We start from the raw sequence: 15,829 nt of genomic DNA on the forward strand, positions 1-15,829 counted from the left end.
GCACAACAATTAATCTTGCAGACAAATAATAAATTCAAATGCAATACAAAAAATAATTAGATTTACGCAATAGCAAAGAAATGATGTCAAAAATAAAGACTATAAAAAAACTATGACAGTTTTAATGACATTTTACGTGCATGAATTATTACTATTAAGCGTAAATTCCTATCTAACCTGTACTCCTCCCATTTATCACTTCACTATAGTTTTAAACTAGGCTAGGTAGAAAAATTATGTTCACTAAGTAGTTCCTTTAACGCCAACTAGATTAGTCGTTATAGTTTTTATACTGTATTATTTCTGTTAAATAAGGAAACACTTTTCTAAACCAAAACTAAGCCCGAGTTCGAATTCAAACACGCAGGTTGCAGGTATAAACTTGCGATTTTGCGTACTTCATTTGTCTTTGACGAATCTGGAAAGAATCAACGTTTGGCCTCTTCGCGTTGTATTAGCCAGCCGGACAGAATTTTAATATTTTATTTTTCACAACATAAATTTTATTTAAAAAATAATTTATATTTTTAGCAAGTAAAAGTGTAAAAGTAATTGCGCTCGCTTCGCGCATTTCTATCCCCGTCCCCATAGTAACCAGGTTATTTTTAGATGATTTGAACTTTAAAGGACCGTTAAATTAAAAAAACCTGCCACTGACCACATCATTGTTGCTGTTTCTTATTTAACATGACCTGCAATCTGTGAGCAACGAACGCATAGATGATGCGTTAGCAATTTAGTTATTATTTTATTGACTTTGTGCATTTTTGGACATTTTCTACAATAATTTGTGTTGAACAATGTGACTCTATTTATGAACATAGTGTTTGTTTTGACTAGTTCCATCTGATGTTACCGATACCCCTCTAAGAAGCAATGACTTTTTTACGTGATTATTATTTCCTTTTTTAATTTAAATGTGAACATTGGCATCAATTTTTATTTTAGAAACAGATATTTCAGAACTTATTTCTTTTTATTATTAACGTTTCGTTTCGTGTCTGCTGCGTCAATTGCTGTGACTGTGACGACAGTGCAGTAGAGCACCAATGAGTGGCGACGATTCAAAAACGTGGAACTTTTGAACGATTAAAATGAAAACGTTCGTACGCCATCATGAGGGAATGCAGCTTCACAAGTGCTACAAAAATCTGTAAAACTTAGCCAAATAGAATAGCATCCATCGTGATTGTGATGGTTTTACGTGAGTGACGGAAGAGCTTTATTCCATAAATGCAAGCCCAATTAAAATGAACTAAACATTTTCATAAGCCAGATAATTCCACCTATTTGTGACAATAGCTCTGAAAACTGAGAGTAAAATATTTTAATTTTTAATAATTTATCAAAAGTGCAGTGAAAGGACACTTTTAAACTCAGAGTTTTAGAGGAAAAGACCTTATGTTCTAACCTGAACTGACTAGTCAGAGCAACAAAATGAAATTTAACCATTATTTAAATTCTATCTTTTGCGTTTATATAACACTTGAACTATCTCTGAATTTAGTGTCTGTGGGAGAAAAAAGGTAACAAACATGTGCGTAACCAAATAAATCCAGTATATTATCAGGTTTTAGAGTACCTGCTACAGTTCTGACATCCGATTTTGACCAAAGCATACTTTAAATATTATATTGAAATGTCATTTAGAGTTTTTCATAGCTATACTGATTATTTATCCTGAGTGTATATTGTTTGTCAACATATATAATCAGTGTGTACTTACATTGTTACATTTCAAACAGTTTATAAATTTTTATTTTAATAATCTCAAATATGTATTTTACTGTGTTGGTTTTTCCTCCCCGTATACTATAAAGTTAGGATAGCTTCCATCGTTGCTGTTTAGTTCTCAAGTGTTATGCATAGTTGTTTATTGAATATTATCTACTGTTGACGTTGCTGAGCATAGTGAATGCTTTTAAAATACCCAACGCAGTAATAACCAGCCTGCGCATAACGCACATAAGCCCAACAGGACATACATAATGTAGTATATATCTACACATATTACATTTAGGCTGAAATTAGTCATTTTAAACTCTTAATTGCTGTCACGCGAATTCACATAAATTTACTTTCTTATTATACCTTTGTTTTGTGATAACGATCGGTATGTATTTGATTGTATTTGTTGAAACTTCCTTAAAAAATGTTCAGATATTCAAATCATTAATACCAATAACATATAAAGTGAAAATGATTTTACGAGTTTTATCAAATATAACCAACAAAATATAGCCTATTTACCCACAGCGGTAACCAAACAGGAAACTTTTCCGATTATTTCAATGAAATCGTTCAACAGCGACAAGTTTTCTGCCTTGGAATGCCCTTAGAACAAAAAAAAATTGAACTTACTTTTTCATAATGAACTTGCAGCCGAAGTTTGTTGAATTCGGACTCATCATGTACCTATACTTGTAGTATAAGATTGGGTTAGTAGGATAGGATTTGTTTTGCGGTAAATAATATATAAAATATTTATTTATATACCAAAACATAAAACATCACCAGATACCGTGTACAAAACTAACAAATACACACACCAACAACTAAGAACAAAAAAAATATCCCATATGAATTTTAACAAAAAATCATAATAAAGGTATTATATCTTATTAATAAAGCATTAAATCATTACAAAGGTTTACCCAGTAACAAAGTCTTCATCTTGATCACAAAAAAAACAAACATTATCTGTAAGTTTATACACACCGCAGCCTCAGTACAAAAACATGATTAAAACAGTTTATCAGAAACCAAAATATATGTTATCGGTATTTATTTCCCAAAAAAATATTTATATATGTTGTGTCTCAATATTTAGTAGTTCGTGGCTTACAATAACATTGTATATGTATATAATTCAGTGGACCACAAGCCACTGTTAAACACTGTGTATCTCACAGTATCAACGTCGGGTTCTTGGCAAGGCTAGAAAGTTTTGAGTGAGGCCGTGATGAAGTAAATGGAGGGAGTGAAATTCATGAACAAAAGAAAATATTGCGAACCAAAACAATGAACGTCCTTTTACGTCACACAACGAGCTCTTGCGAATTCTGGCTCGATTAATGTACTAAGACAATTGTTTTTTCAATGGTTAAAGGCAAACACTGGGGACATGCACGTGATCTCCAGGATTGAATATTCGGGTATCGACTGAGCTCTTAAACTTTTCAGTCACGCAAGGCATGCCGGATCCAACCCCGCAAGTCACAACGCTCGCCACAAGGGCGTGACGGTGCAAAACAGTGTTAGGCCCGGGTAAAATTACAATTTGATCCCTCCCTCTCACAAATTAAATACAACGTAAATACATTATAATGGTATACAAACAGAAAAAAAAACTTACTTTTTCACGAGAGAATTTTACTAAAAAGTTGCCAGAACGTTTTTTTTTGTAAATAAAAGTGAACATATCTAAACAGTTAAAAAAAAAATATATTATTTAAAATTTGTCAAAATTATCATTTATCTTCATGTTTAATGTTAAAATTTAAAAAAAAATTGTTCTTAACATTTAATATCGATGTATTATAAACATTATCAACACAGCCCTATACTTGAAGAATTACATATGAACCCTTTTTGTCCACTAGTTTCCAAAGAATTCGTCCTTTTTGTTTTCGGGCGAAGGGGGGGAAAAAAAGAACAGTTACAGGCCCGTGTGGGGGTTTCATTCGATATGTTTTCTGCGGGATACAGAGCTGTACAGGCTGCGACAAGAGAACCCCCCCGGGGGAGACGGGGGGGGGGGGGGGGCTGTACAGGCCGCGACAGGAGGCCTCAGGCCTCGTACTGGGCGCGGAACTGGGCGCCCGCCACCAGCCGGCAGAACTTGCCCTCCTGGATGCTGAGGTAGGTGGCCAGGTTGAAGCGGGGCCTCTTGTCGGGGGACTCCATGGACACCTTGCTCTTGGCCTGCTCCAGCAGCAGGAACACGTAGCGGTGCGGGCCCGTGCCTTTGGGCGGGCCCGGCGGGTGGTAGCCTGCGGACAGAAGGGGGGCAGTCCGTTCCTGTGGCGTCCGCGGGCTTCCGTCACATCGAAACAAAGGCGAGGGAATCTTTCAGTACTCGCCGGCCGCCAACAACTAAATATCCAAGGGGGGGGGGGGCAACATCCCTTTTATAAAGAATCATCGATCACCCCTATTGAAGCGATTGGGAGGGGGGGGGGGGGTCCTCCCCCAGGAAAATGTGTATTTCAAGGTGTAAAATGGTGCTATTTAAGCAGTTTTAGTATCTAAAAATTGATTACACAGCACTTTCTTTGCCCCCGTTTGCCCTCACTTCAAGGTTTCAGAAGGGGGGGGGGGGGCAAAATACCCTTGCCCCCTCCCACCCCGCCCCCCTGTTGTTGCGCCCCTGGGCCCGGGCACACATTTCAAGACTTTTTAATGCGTGGATTTACCCCGGCAGCAGGGCATCTGGGAATTTTAAATCATTGGATATGCTCATATCACGTTTGCAGTTCTGGCCATGGTGACATTGTACAAGAAAATCTGCCTCAAATAAAGTTATGATAACAAACTACAAATATATGTATGTATATTTAATGATATTTTGTTTCATCTTAGATGAAGAGGAGATTAGGTCATGGGCGAAAATCTGTAGGATTCCCGGGGGGAGGGGGGGGAATCCCAGGGCCCCTTCAAATACCTCGACGGCCCTTGTTACTGTGAACACTTCTGTGTAGTCATACAGTTGTTTTCATGTAAATGTAAATTTACAAATATCTGTAATTTAACATAAATATTTCTGTTCCATTTTAAAAAAATTACAATGTACATGCTTGTAGTTTTTCTGGGGTTAGTGCCGCCCTCTTCTAGTCAAAATGTAACGATAGTAGTTTTTTTTCCAGTCAGAAAATTGCTGGCTACACTATTTAATGATTATATTTCCATTGCAATGATTAATTTGAACGAGTAAAACTTGACAACTGCTTGAAATTAGAACATGAAAATTTTTTAAACGCAAACAAAAGAATTAATTCGTTAACATACCTAGTTGTATAAGAGCTGAAAATTTTCAGATATCCTTTCTTGGCTAGTTTATCACTGAATTAAGTCTTGCATCGGTAAATGACACCACCTTACTACTAGCAAACAGCTTATGTTTGCGTTGAACTACACGCAGTTACGGTGACTTTTATTAATTCTAAAAGTTGATTTCCCAAAGAGTTAAGATAATACTGAACGGAATGTACTTACTGGTGACCACGGTGTGTGACGATCCAATGTTGCCACTTCTCAGATCTGCTCCCTGTAAATAAAAAATAAAATAAAATGTGCTGGTCTCTGTTTTATTGGCAGTCAGATCACCTGACTTCTAGCACTTGGGTCGTGGGTTCACATTCCATCTCTTGCATGGGTTATTTTTTTAGAATTATTTATATTGAAACAACAGAACCATAATACATGTTAAGTTCGAGAAAATACTGACGTAATCAACAAGTTAAATAGCTAACATTAAATGTATAGAATAAAACTAAGTTTAAAAAGACACACCTCGTAACAAATTCTAATTTACACTATTTACCATCATGAGGCATGGTCAACCAATGTTTTTGGATGGCGATGGTGATCAAAAGGTGACTTCAACTACGTCACAGCATGCCATCTAAAGACTAGTTCTGGCTTCGTGTTTGATGTCAAAAAACAAAAAAAAAAAAAAAAACAATGAAGGAAAACAAGCGAGCGACCGAAATGCACGCGGGAGGCATCCGGCCGGATTTGCTGTGCTGCCGTGATACGCCGGCCTCTTCCGTTTAATCTCCGGTTTGATTACTGCACCCGACCAACAACTCGCAGCCAAGCTAACGGTTAGAACACATTTCCAGAATTACACAGTCACAGAAAATAAAATTTACATCATTATTTTCTTCTTTTAAAAAAAAAATAATAATTTAGTGGGTTACCAGCAAAGCAACTTTAGCTATTTCCGAATACCTATTTAAAGGACCATTCCCCATGGATAGAGACCGGAAAAATTCGCGGGTTCAATGACCTCCAGGATAGACTCCAATATCCTCTACACATTCGGGCAAATGCCAACTGTTCATAGGCTGATGACTTGTGAGTCGTCTCGACTGAATGGCCTGTGATTCGACACTTCTATGAGTGAGGGTCTCTAATTGGCCCTCATTGCTCCTGGATTAACAGTGAACCAGTGGCAGAAGCAGCGCTAAGGTATACTTATTTGAATTTTAGCATAACACGAAATGAACCCGCGAATTTTTCAGGTCTCTACCTATGGAACGTTGAAAAGAATGTCAGCCAATTTTATTTACCCTTTCGAAAATTTGCAAGCAGGGACCCAAATCTTTAGACAAGGAAGGCCCGCAGAAATTCGCAAGAGGCGAGGGGGAGAGTTTTTTGCGAGTGGGTTTTAACCGACACAAGTCATGTCTGGATAAGGTGCGTGTATGTTGTACACTGTCCATATTTTGGCCTATAAGCATGCAATAAGCAGAAAACTTTAAAATATCAGAAAGTTTTTCCCAATAATATAGTTTTGATGTTTACGTTTATCAAAGCCGTCTTATAGTCACGATTTAACAAGCGTAAGCGGGAATTCACAATGAGGGACTTCTTAATTCAAGGGGGGGGGGGGGGGGTACACTCTCATGGTTGCAAGGATCATTGCAGAATTTTCGGTGCTGGAAGATTCACTGTCATCCTTATACTTGTTAACTTTCAGGAACTTTTGATACTTCCTTCAACATAGATGAATAGTGGGTAGTTGAACCAGCCAACTAGGTGTCCACTTTTTTTTTTCCTGTGTATTTATTATTGCGAATTTATCAACTTGATAACGTGAAAATTTAAATATTGCTTTTAAATATATCGCGAAGAATCTGTAAACACCTAAAAAAATGACCATCGACAATTTATTTTTGATACACCATGTTGAGTTAAGAGTCGAAATTATAGGATAATTAGCTAAGGCTGCATCACTAAAGGACACGTCCTAGCTATTCGGAAACAGAATATATAGGCAATGTGTCTATTCTACAAAAAAAAGTTACTATTCATTAATAAAATATCGAACTGTAGGCTGCCTTTCTTACCTTAATGTTAGCAACAATCCAGTGAAGCCAGTACTGGCCTTCACTGTGGTTTGGTGCATCGGGGTCGACCATGATTAAAGTATACGTCTTTTCCTGAAAAAAAAAATCAATAAGTGTAAGATGCTTTCAAATAAGTTTTTTATACAAATTTATTTCTCTGATCATCACACTCATATTATGAATGTGAAAGTTTGGGAGTATGTATGTTTACTACTCAATTACGCCCGAACCGCTAAACGTAGTTGGATGAGATTTGGCATACAGCTAGCTCATAACCTGGACTAACACATAGGCCACATATTACTATTAAATTCCATCCATAATTGAGCGAAAAAGGAGGTAAATTAATTTTTATAACATAAAATCATAGGTCATATACATACAAAAGGTGAGAGTGTGTCATTCCTCGATGCCCACCACACGGTCATATAGTAAGGTCTGGCAACTTCCTATCCTTCTACTTGGTGAGACCTGTCCTCTTAGTGGATCAAGGACGGTAGCTGACATGGGGAAGTTAGGGGGAGGGGGGAATGTACCTGCCACTTTCGAAATAAATATATTCAAACAACAGATGTATGCCTATTTTATTAACAGGTAGGTTGTTGGTACAACAACAATTTGAAAGAACATAATTACGAAACAGAGACACTTCGTCATCTTTGAGAAGTCATAGGAACTAAAACTCTAGGATTTTTCATTAGATTACAACTCTTGCGGTACTGTTACACGCCAAATAAATGATGTTATTCCTTTTGAATATTTATTATTACGGGACATAAAGCCTCCCTCCCCACCCAAAAGACCTTGAATTACAAAAACCTTTTTGCCCCTTCCTCTTTCCGTTTCGAGTTGGACGCGCCCTTGATATTCTGAAGCTGTAAATCCATTTCCTTAATACAAAGAGTCGTGGATTGGTAGAATGAAACCGGGACAGAAATCTAGCTCCTAAACTTTCTCCGCAGTTTTCCTGTAAATGCGTTTTCTCTTTGCAATGAAACTGGTTATCGCGAGGTCGGAAGAACAAGCTATCTCAACGTTAATGCACGAACTGAGGAACACGCCATTAGACTCACCCAAATCTACCACCTATAATTATTTAAATTCTGCGACATCAAAACGGATTCACAACCCAACCTTTATCATCAGTATATATATATATATATATATATATATATATATATATATATATATATATATATATATATATATATATATATATATATATATATATAACGTTTTCATTCATTATAATCACATAAACAATCAGAAGACTTTGTTTTTTCTCCATTTCTCGCTCCCTCTTTCTCATAGCTAGCAATTCCATAATTTAAAGCAAAATCTAAAAAATAAAGAATAAAAAATAAATAATAATTACACCGTTAGTAAAATAACAAAAATATCGAACTAAAATCCATGTAAAATGTTCTTGTGTTTCATTATTTATATACTTAACAAACATAAATACCGTTCAACACTTGACTAATATAAACCTTCACGTCTACTATCAACTATTCCTTAACGCAAATCATAGTTATTACATTCCTATCATATCTATCAGTACAAAATACTGCTATGGCAGTTACCAGTATCTGTTTGATATTTTCTATTTCCAATAATTACTCAGCGTTTAAAATTTAAAATAAAACTTGTCTGATGGTGTACTTTAGAAAACAAAAACCTCGTGGTTTTGTTGATATTAAGCTGAATTAGATCGTTCTTTAGGCAAATCGTAGGCCATTTTTAGCCTACTTCTGCTTCAGTTTCATCACGTCAAAATAAGCTGACATCTTTATAACTTATGATCAAAAGTGTTTTCTAAGTCCGGAATACGCCTTTTGAGTTGGGGCTGGACATTTTTTTATTGTTAATAATAGAGAAAGTATTTAAGATGGAAAACTGAGCGTATGGATTATGTTTAATTGAGAAAAAATTCTACCTCAGCAAATTTTGTGCCTGTAGAAAAATTATTTCATTGGAATAATTGATAGTAATACCTCGTCACCAAAATAAAAAAAAAATGTGGAAAATAAAGATGCAACTCCCAATTATTTAAATGAATTGATTTTGCTACAGCGATAACATTTACGGTGGTTGAAGAACATCAATAAACATAATTCATACACGTAAAGTGTTCCATCTTAAACACTTTATCTAATTTACAATAAAAAATGTCGTTCAGCCCCGACTTCAAAGACATATACAAGACTTGGAAAGTACTTCAGACCATAAGCCGTAGGTATATAGGTTACCAACCTATTTTGACTTAATTAACCTGCAGCCAAAGTTTTCGGTCTAATTCAGACTAACTCTATACACGTATTTAGTCTATGGAGCGCACGGCCCATGTTCTACGTTGCTTTTTTTTAAATAGTATTTTTTCAAATTTGCGCTTGGTTCAATTTTATACAAAACCATGTACGATGTGTGTGTGTGTGTGTGTATATATATACACACACACCATTGAACGGTTGGAAAACAATGTCGCAGAAGCTCTCAATGGTTCTCCCTGTTAGGGGGAAGGGGGGAGGGGAAGCTCGTATCTTAGCAATGGATTAGCTGACAATAAATGCGACTTTCGCTGGTGCAACAAATTCAGACTCGCCTCCAAGCGCAAGGCGTCCAGTCTTTGCGGCGAAGGGTTCTACCCAGTAGCGGATCCAGAGGGGGGGGCTAAGGGGCTCAAGCCCCCCCCCCCCCCAAAAGCATCTGGGTCCACTATTGTTTTAGTGTTTGCCATTATAAAGCCTAGCCTCAGCTGGGTCAAGCCCCTCCCAAACCAAAATCCTGGATCCCCCACTGGTTCTACCTCCGTAGTGCAGTCTGATAAAAACCGCCATTAGGGTTCCGGGTTCGAATCTTGGGCAGGGCACGGATACAAATTAGTACTGCCTTAATTAGTCACAACTCTGCCACATGGAAAATTGTTAGATGAAAATTGAACGTCAAACTCGTCAATGCGTTAATAAAGAACGACAGCGTGAAAAACATTATACCAAGGCGATCCAGTTTCGATTTCGGGATCGTACCCAGATTTTATTATTTTATTGGTGGAAAGTCTGTGCGAAATTCCAGATGAGGTAGTGTATTTCTTCAGAGAATTAAGTTGTCAAACATTCTTGTATGTCACGTGTGGCAACAATGAATGTTCTTTCTTTAAATAGATTTTATATGTTGGATACTTATTAAAAAAAATTAAGGCGCATTATTAAGCAGTTAGAGCAGAATATACCACTCGGTGGCAAAGGTATTACAAAATGTTGTCTTCCTATGTTATTACACCATAGAAAACATATTGGTCCCCCCTCCCCCTACGAAGCGTAGAACCGCAAGAGGCAAACACATCTGGCCCGAGTCCAACGACCTTGAGGTCAACTGGCACAGCCTACAGCTATACAACCCGTTACCCCGCGCCACATTCGATGCTTAGCCATTACTTCGTGAACCGAAGAAAATGCATAGAGCTTCGAATAAAGACATGCACATGCACATTACTTAAATTACAATTGCTAGGCATAGATATATAACCTTACATATCATGCATCTAATATCATGCATCTAATATCATGCATCTAATATCATGTCTAATCTCTAATCGTCAAGTAAAATAGTTCTTATTCTTCCAAGAAATTTAACTACACGCCAGTTTAAAATATATGCAAAAAAACATTAGAAGGCCTAGTAAAAAAAAACATAAATCTGTTACTGTTGGCTATACAACGAATTCATGCACCAATACGTTATTAAAAATAAATCCCAAAACGTTGTGCATCATTTCGCATGCACATAATATGTGACCCGTGTATGTGGGATCTATTAGAACATAATGGAATTAAAATATAAACCGCAAACTAAACAGTGTGTTGTGAATAATCATACTCACGGGATCAGCACCGTCGAACTGCACCGACGGCGAGGTTGAGAACTCGGATTTCGAAAAAAGTTCGTTGCAGTTGGCATTGTCGACGATGGTGTTCCCCGAAGCGCTGATAACTTGCAGGTTGCGGACGTCGCACGCGGATTTGAAATCCTCCGGAAGGGCGTAGGGCGTGCACCCGGCCGACAGAACGCCGATTGGACAAAACAATAACAGCACGCCCGCCCACAACGGCGCAACAATTGCCAAGTACATGTTTCGATGCAGCGCCGACTCGAAGCTGGCAGTCAAAGAAAAAACACCACCACTAGAATTATCCTCCGAAGAATTCACGTCGCTTTTTCTTCTTTGAACAAACGATCGGGCAGCCGCTGGTGCGCTTGCGCAGTGCCACGTCCCACGTGGCGCCTCTAGCGGCGGCTGACGTGACCTATAACCGGTGTCGCTGGCTCTGCGAGTAAAAAAAACTATTACTGCCCCTCTACGTCGGTTGTCAATTTAAGTTTCTCAAGATTGCCGGTAACATCTCATACTTCACAACTATGTACCAAGGAAATTTTAGTATCAACACAATAACACAAATATAAGTTTATAACTTGACTAACACTATTCAACATAACAATTAATTAATATGATTCGTTTTTTAATGTGTAAACATCTTAGCTCTTGGTAGACTGATTTCGGCAGGAGTAATTTCGTCAAAACGGAACTTAAGTCGATGAACGTAAATATATCACAAAGATGGTGGACCCACGTGTAGCAACATAAACCCGTATATATTCACTTTCGTAAACATTAGGGGCCATACCCGACATATTGGTGTGCCAAATGAAATGTTATGATAGTGAAAATACCCTGGCATATATTTGGTTAACTAAAATAGTCATAGATAAAAGGCAATCACAAATTTTAAAATACCTTATATAAATGGCATTATAATAATACATATTCTCCATTTAAATTCCCAAGAGGCTTACAAGCACAGCAATAGAATGTGCACTTGGTAAACTTAAAGGGCAAAATTCAAATCTCATATTTGGAATTTTTTTTTTATTAACATAATAATGAATCAACTAAATAAGGTTAAAGTTTTTGTCGGAAGAGTTACAAGCTGATTTCAGTTGTTTAGGAAAAAACAAATACACAAACATATACATAGTGCTATAATATTGATTTTAAATGTTTAAGGCTTATAATTTAGTAATACCACAAAAGTATAACTTCTAACATGTGCAGAAACTTTATAGTATTAATTTTTTAGTGAATTTCAACAAGACGGGCAGTATTTTAATAAAATTCCTCGTCAAAAATTAAGTCCAAAGCCAGTGTTTAAAAGAGCCGTTTCTAATAGTTTAAAGTTTCCGGTTATTTTGTGCTGTTAATTGTTATCTGTGTTTGATGGTGTAAAAACAACGTTTACAGTCAAGCAGGTAATGATATTGCCAGGTGCAGAAAGTATGTATGGGATTCACATCCAGAAATTTTGGTATTTTAGAAGTTACTATTTTATTTACGGTTTAACTATCACCTCCTGCATTATTTTAAAAGAATCCTACTTTAAAATTTGTGTCTGAGTTTTTGTATTATAAGTTTATTTACAACATAGAACACATGAGTTTACTTGTTACCGAGGTTGGATACTTACACATCACAGGTAAGTACCTACAGTACACTCCCGATTATCCGCGAAATTAAGTGGCACGGCCACCGTGGATAATGAAAATCGTGGATAATCCGCAAAAGAGCCGAAAATAGGAAACAAAAAAGGAAACATTAATTTGAACTTAAAAATCTAAAAATTTATGTACAGTAAAAGTTATAATTAATAGTAAAAAAATTTTTAAATGATACTAAAATGCTAGTATTTTACTGAATAATTAACAAACAATACATTTCAGTAATGTGAACATTAAAGTGCTCAACCATACGACTAGAAACAAAGTGTGACAGAGACAAAAATAGCAACGCATGCCAGCCTACTGCGTGGGTTCTGAGAGGGCCTGTGGCATTTTACTGTATACTGCACACAATACACTCGTCAGTAGAGTTCAAATTTGCTTACTTGTAATAAAATACAGATTTACATATGTGCCGTATTTTTTCGTAGCATGTGCGGATAATAGGGAGTTTACTGTACTGAAAGACTAGCTTACATTTTTTTTTACATCAGACCTCCTCTTTACTGTACATGCAAGTGTAATGGCTCTTAAATGCTATACGTGATCATACATTTTCAGAAATGTTTTGTGGATGTAAATGGTGTGTTACACCTGGAGCGCTGCGCACAGCCACCTTAATGTTACATACTCCACTGGGTATGCTTTAATCTATTGAAAATAGTGTAAGTAATCCCTTTGTCTTTTCCTTGAAGACATCAACACCACACATGTAAAATGCCACTGGTTACAATTTCCTTAAACTCTTTCTTAATAGTGGAAAAATTATATTTAGAACAAGGGGGCATACACAGGTGGGGAGACTATATCTCCCCAAAAATTCTAAAAAAATATATCATTCCCACTACAAAAGGAAAGTATTTGAAAGCAAACAGTGGGCAAAGTGGTTCAATCCATAAACCCCCCTCCCCTGAAATGAAATTCTGCACTCTCTCCTGCTTAGACCCCATTCACAGAAAGAACATCTAGAAATTATCTATCTTAGGTATTTTTAATTAAGTATTTGAAGATTTTTACAAAAGAAAAGAAAACCAGATCATATAATATTATAAATCTAAATCATGGGCTTTCGTGAACTATGTCACAAAATACTTCTTTGCTACTGGGGTGAAGCTATGTACCTTAATCCAGACGCTAAGAAGATTTTACTTCATCATAAATTGGACATTAGAAGAGTTTGATATAAAATAATAAATCACAAGTGTTTGACACAGTCTCATATTTATTAGATACTTATAAAAAAATTTTTACATACACTAAATTCTAAGTACCAACACAGTGACAAACATTTCACACAGTGAGAACCTAACGTGCAAAAAAGCTCTTCAAAATCCACATTTTCAAACTTGTTTGTGAAATATTTCAAAAAGCATTTGTAAAAGCTACATGCCTATAGTGCTATAACAAGGACTCCATTACTTTATAATTTCAAGTAACACTTCATGTATTGAAACAAATTACTGTCATCTAGTGGAAGATCTCTTTTTGACATAAGTAGTGTCCTTCAGCGTAAAAAATATCTGAAGTTAGCATAAGTTTATTAATCATAATTTTTAGGTCTTGACAGCTATAGAAGCTTGATACTGTCTCCAGGAGAAGATCACATTTGATCAATCTTGTCTACATTAAGTGCATTCCTTTAACACATGAAAGATTTAAAGCATTTTCAAGACAAACAGTAAATTAATTCTTGGCAGCATGGGTTGGATGAAAGAGAGATGTCACCAAAAAGAACAAACAAGCATCACAAAACTTGCACTTATCAGCAAATGATAATCATGAATTTGGTTTAAACTAAATGCTTCCTCTATTAACCCATTCAGTCTGTTCGTCCACTGAAGCAGACGATTTATATCTCAATGATACACAGGGTTTATCAAACCTTGAATGTGTGGTTTAAGGTGTACCTGCATTATAGTAGACAACATATTTTATGGCAATGAAATAAATAAATTTTATTTTACTTATTAACTTTATAAAATTATTATTATTATAATTATAGCAAAATATTATTACCACACAAAATGTGTGCGTGACAGTGCATGCCTATTAGGTAAAGCTAGATAAATTATTAGAATTTTTTTATTGAACAAGAGAAAATAATTGAGAATTGTAAGGATGCGGGTATGAGCTCAAATGAAAAAATGTCTTTACCGCACACCCTATACTCTCGGATCCATTCACTGGCACTTTTAGATGTCTCTTTCAGCTGTTTTAATTCCCACATTGCCTTTGATAATACAGTACCTGTTATCTGCTTCTGCCTTTTTATTATTTTTAGGCATGATGTTAAATTACACTTATGAAGCCTATCTCACAAATCTATAGTGTTCACATACTAAAAATAAATTACACTTATAAAGCTAACCTCTTAAGCCTATGCATCTTTTTTACATTTTCAGTCACACTATTCACATAAAAATGAATGATGCTTATTAAGTTTATTGCCCGACTCAATAACCCTTTTCCTCACGGAAAATTAATGGTAGATACTTTAAATGAAATAAAAGAAATATGGTAACTTCAATTGTTAGCAGTTACAAAAACTGAGAAGTAGACAAACACAAATAGCGTTACGAGAATTCCGTAGCATCACTGGTGCGTCCTTTCTACCTCTCCCCTGCCGTCTCCCTTTCCGGCTGTTACAACTAGCATATACTATGCTATGCTATGTACCTATCCTCCCCCATTTTTTTGCAGTCTTCCCATTCGACCCCTAATGCAGGCGTTGGAGTAGCGTTGCCGATGCACTCTTCTCCTCCACCTGTTCCCCCACCACGTACCTCACTATTCCCCTCATGCGATCTGAATTTTCGTAACACTAAAAAATTGTAGCCCCCTTGGAAAAAAAGTTTAACTTTAAAATCAAAAAACTGTTTTGTTACAAAAAAATAATTAATTATGTATATCTTAGGAATTGACAAATTGTGGCGGAAAAGGTTAAAACACATGATAACGTACTTGTGAATAACATACAAGAAAAGCATTTACACTATTTTCTTAAGCTTTTGCCTCCCCGAATGCAGTGTACATAAAGTAAAAGTGAAGGAACACGAACATAATTTTGGTGGTTAAATTATTTTTTTAGTTGAGACTTCAGCGTTACAAGAAGACGTAAGTTAGATGAAAGTAACAAGGACTACATTTGATTATTGAGTTAAGATTTTTCTTAGACTCACTTTACTTCATTGTTCATTTAGGACTAA

At 36.2% G+C, this 15,829-nt stretch overlaps 1 protein-coding gene across 1 annotated transcript; it reads right to left on the minus strand.

The window, feature by feature from the left end:
- Positions 1-1,549: 1,549 nt before the first annotated feature.
- LOC134536093 (protein D3-like) lies at positions 1,550-11,350 on the minus strand. The gene is made up of 4 exons (XM_063375628.1): positions 10,954-11,350; positions 7,074-7,166; positions 5,215-5,266; positions 1,550-3,992 (listed from the first exon to the last, which is right to left on the minus strand). Exons 1-4 carry the CDS (start codon positions 11,200-11,202, stop codon positions 3,790-3,792), a joined length of 597 nt encoding a protein of 198 aa, XP_063231698.1. The 5' UTR covers positions 11,203-11,350; the 3' UTR covers positions 1,550-3,789.
- Positions 11,351-15,829: the final 4,479 nt, after the last annotated feature.

The sequence above is a fragment of the Bacillus rossius genome, chromosome 10 (assembly GCF_032445375.1).
Source record: "Bacillus rossius redtenbacheri isolate Brsri chromosome 10, Brsri_v3, whole genome shotgun sequence".
In the NCBI taxonomy this organism is placed as follows: domain Eukaryota; kingdom Metazoa; phylum Arthropoda; class Insecta; order Phasmatodea; family Bacillidae; genus Bacillus; species Bacillus rossius.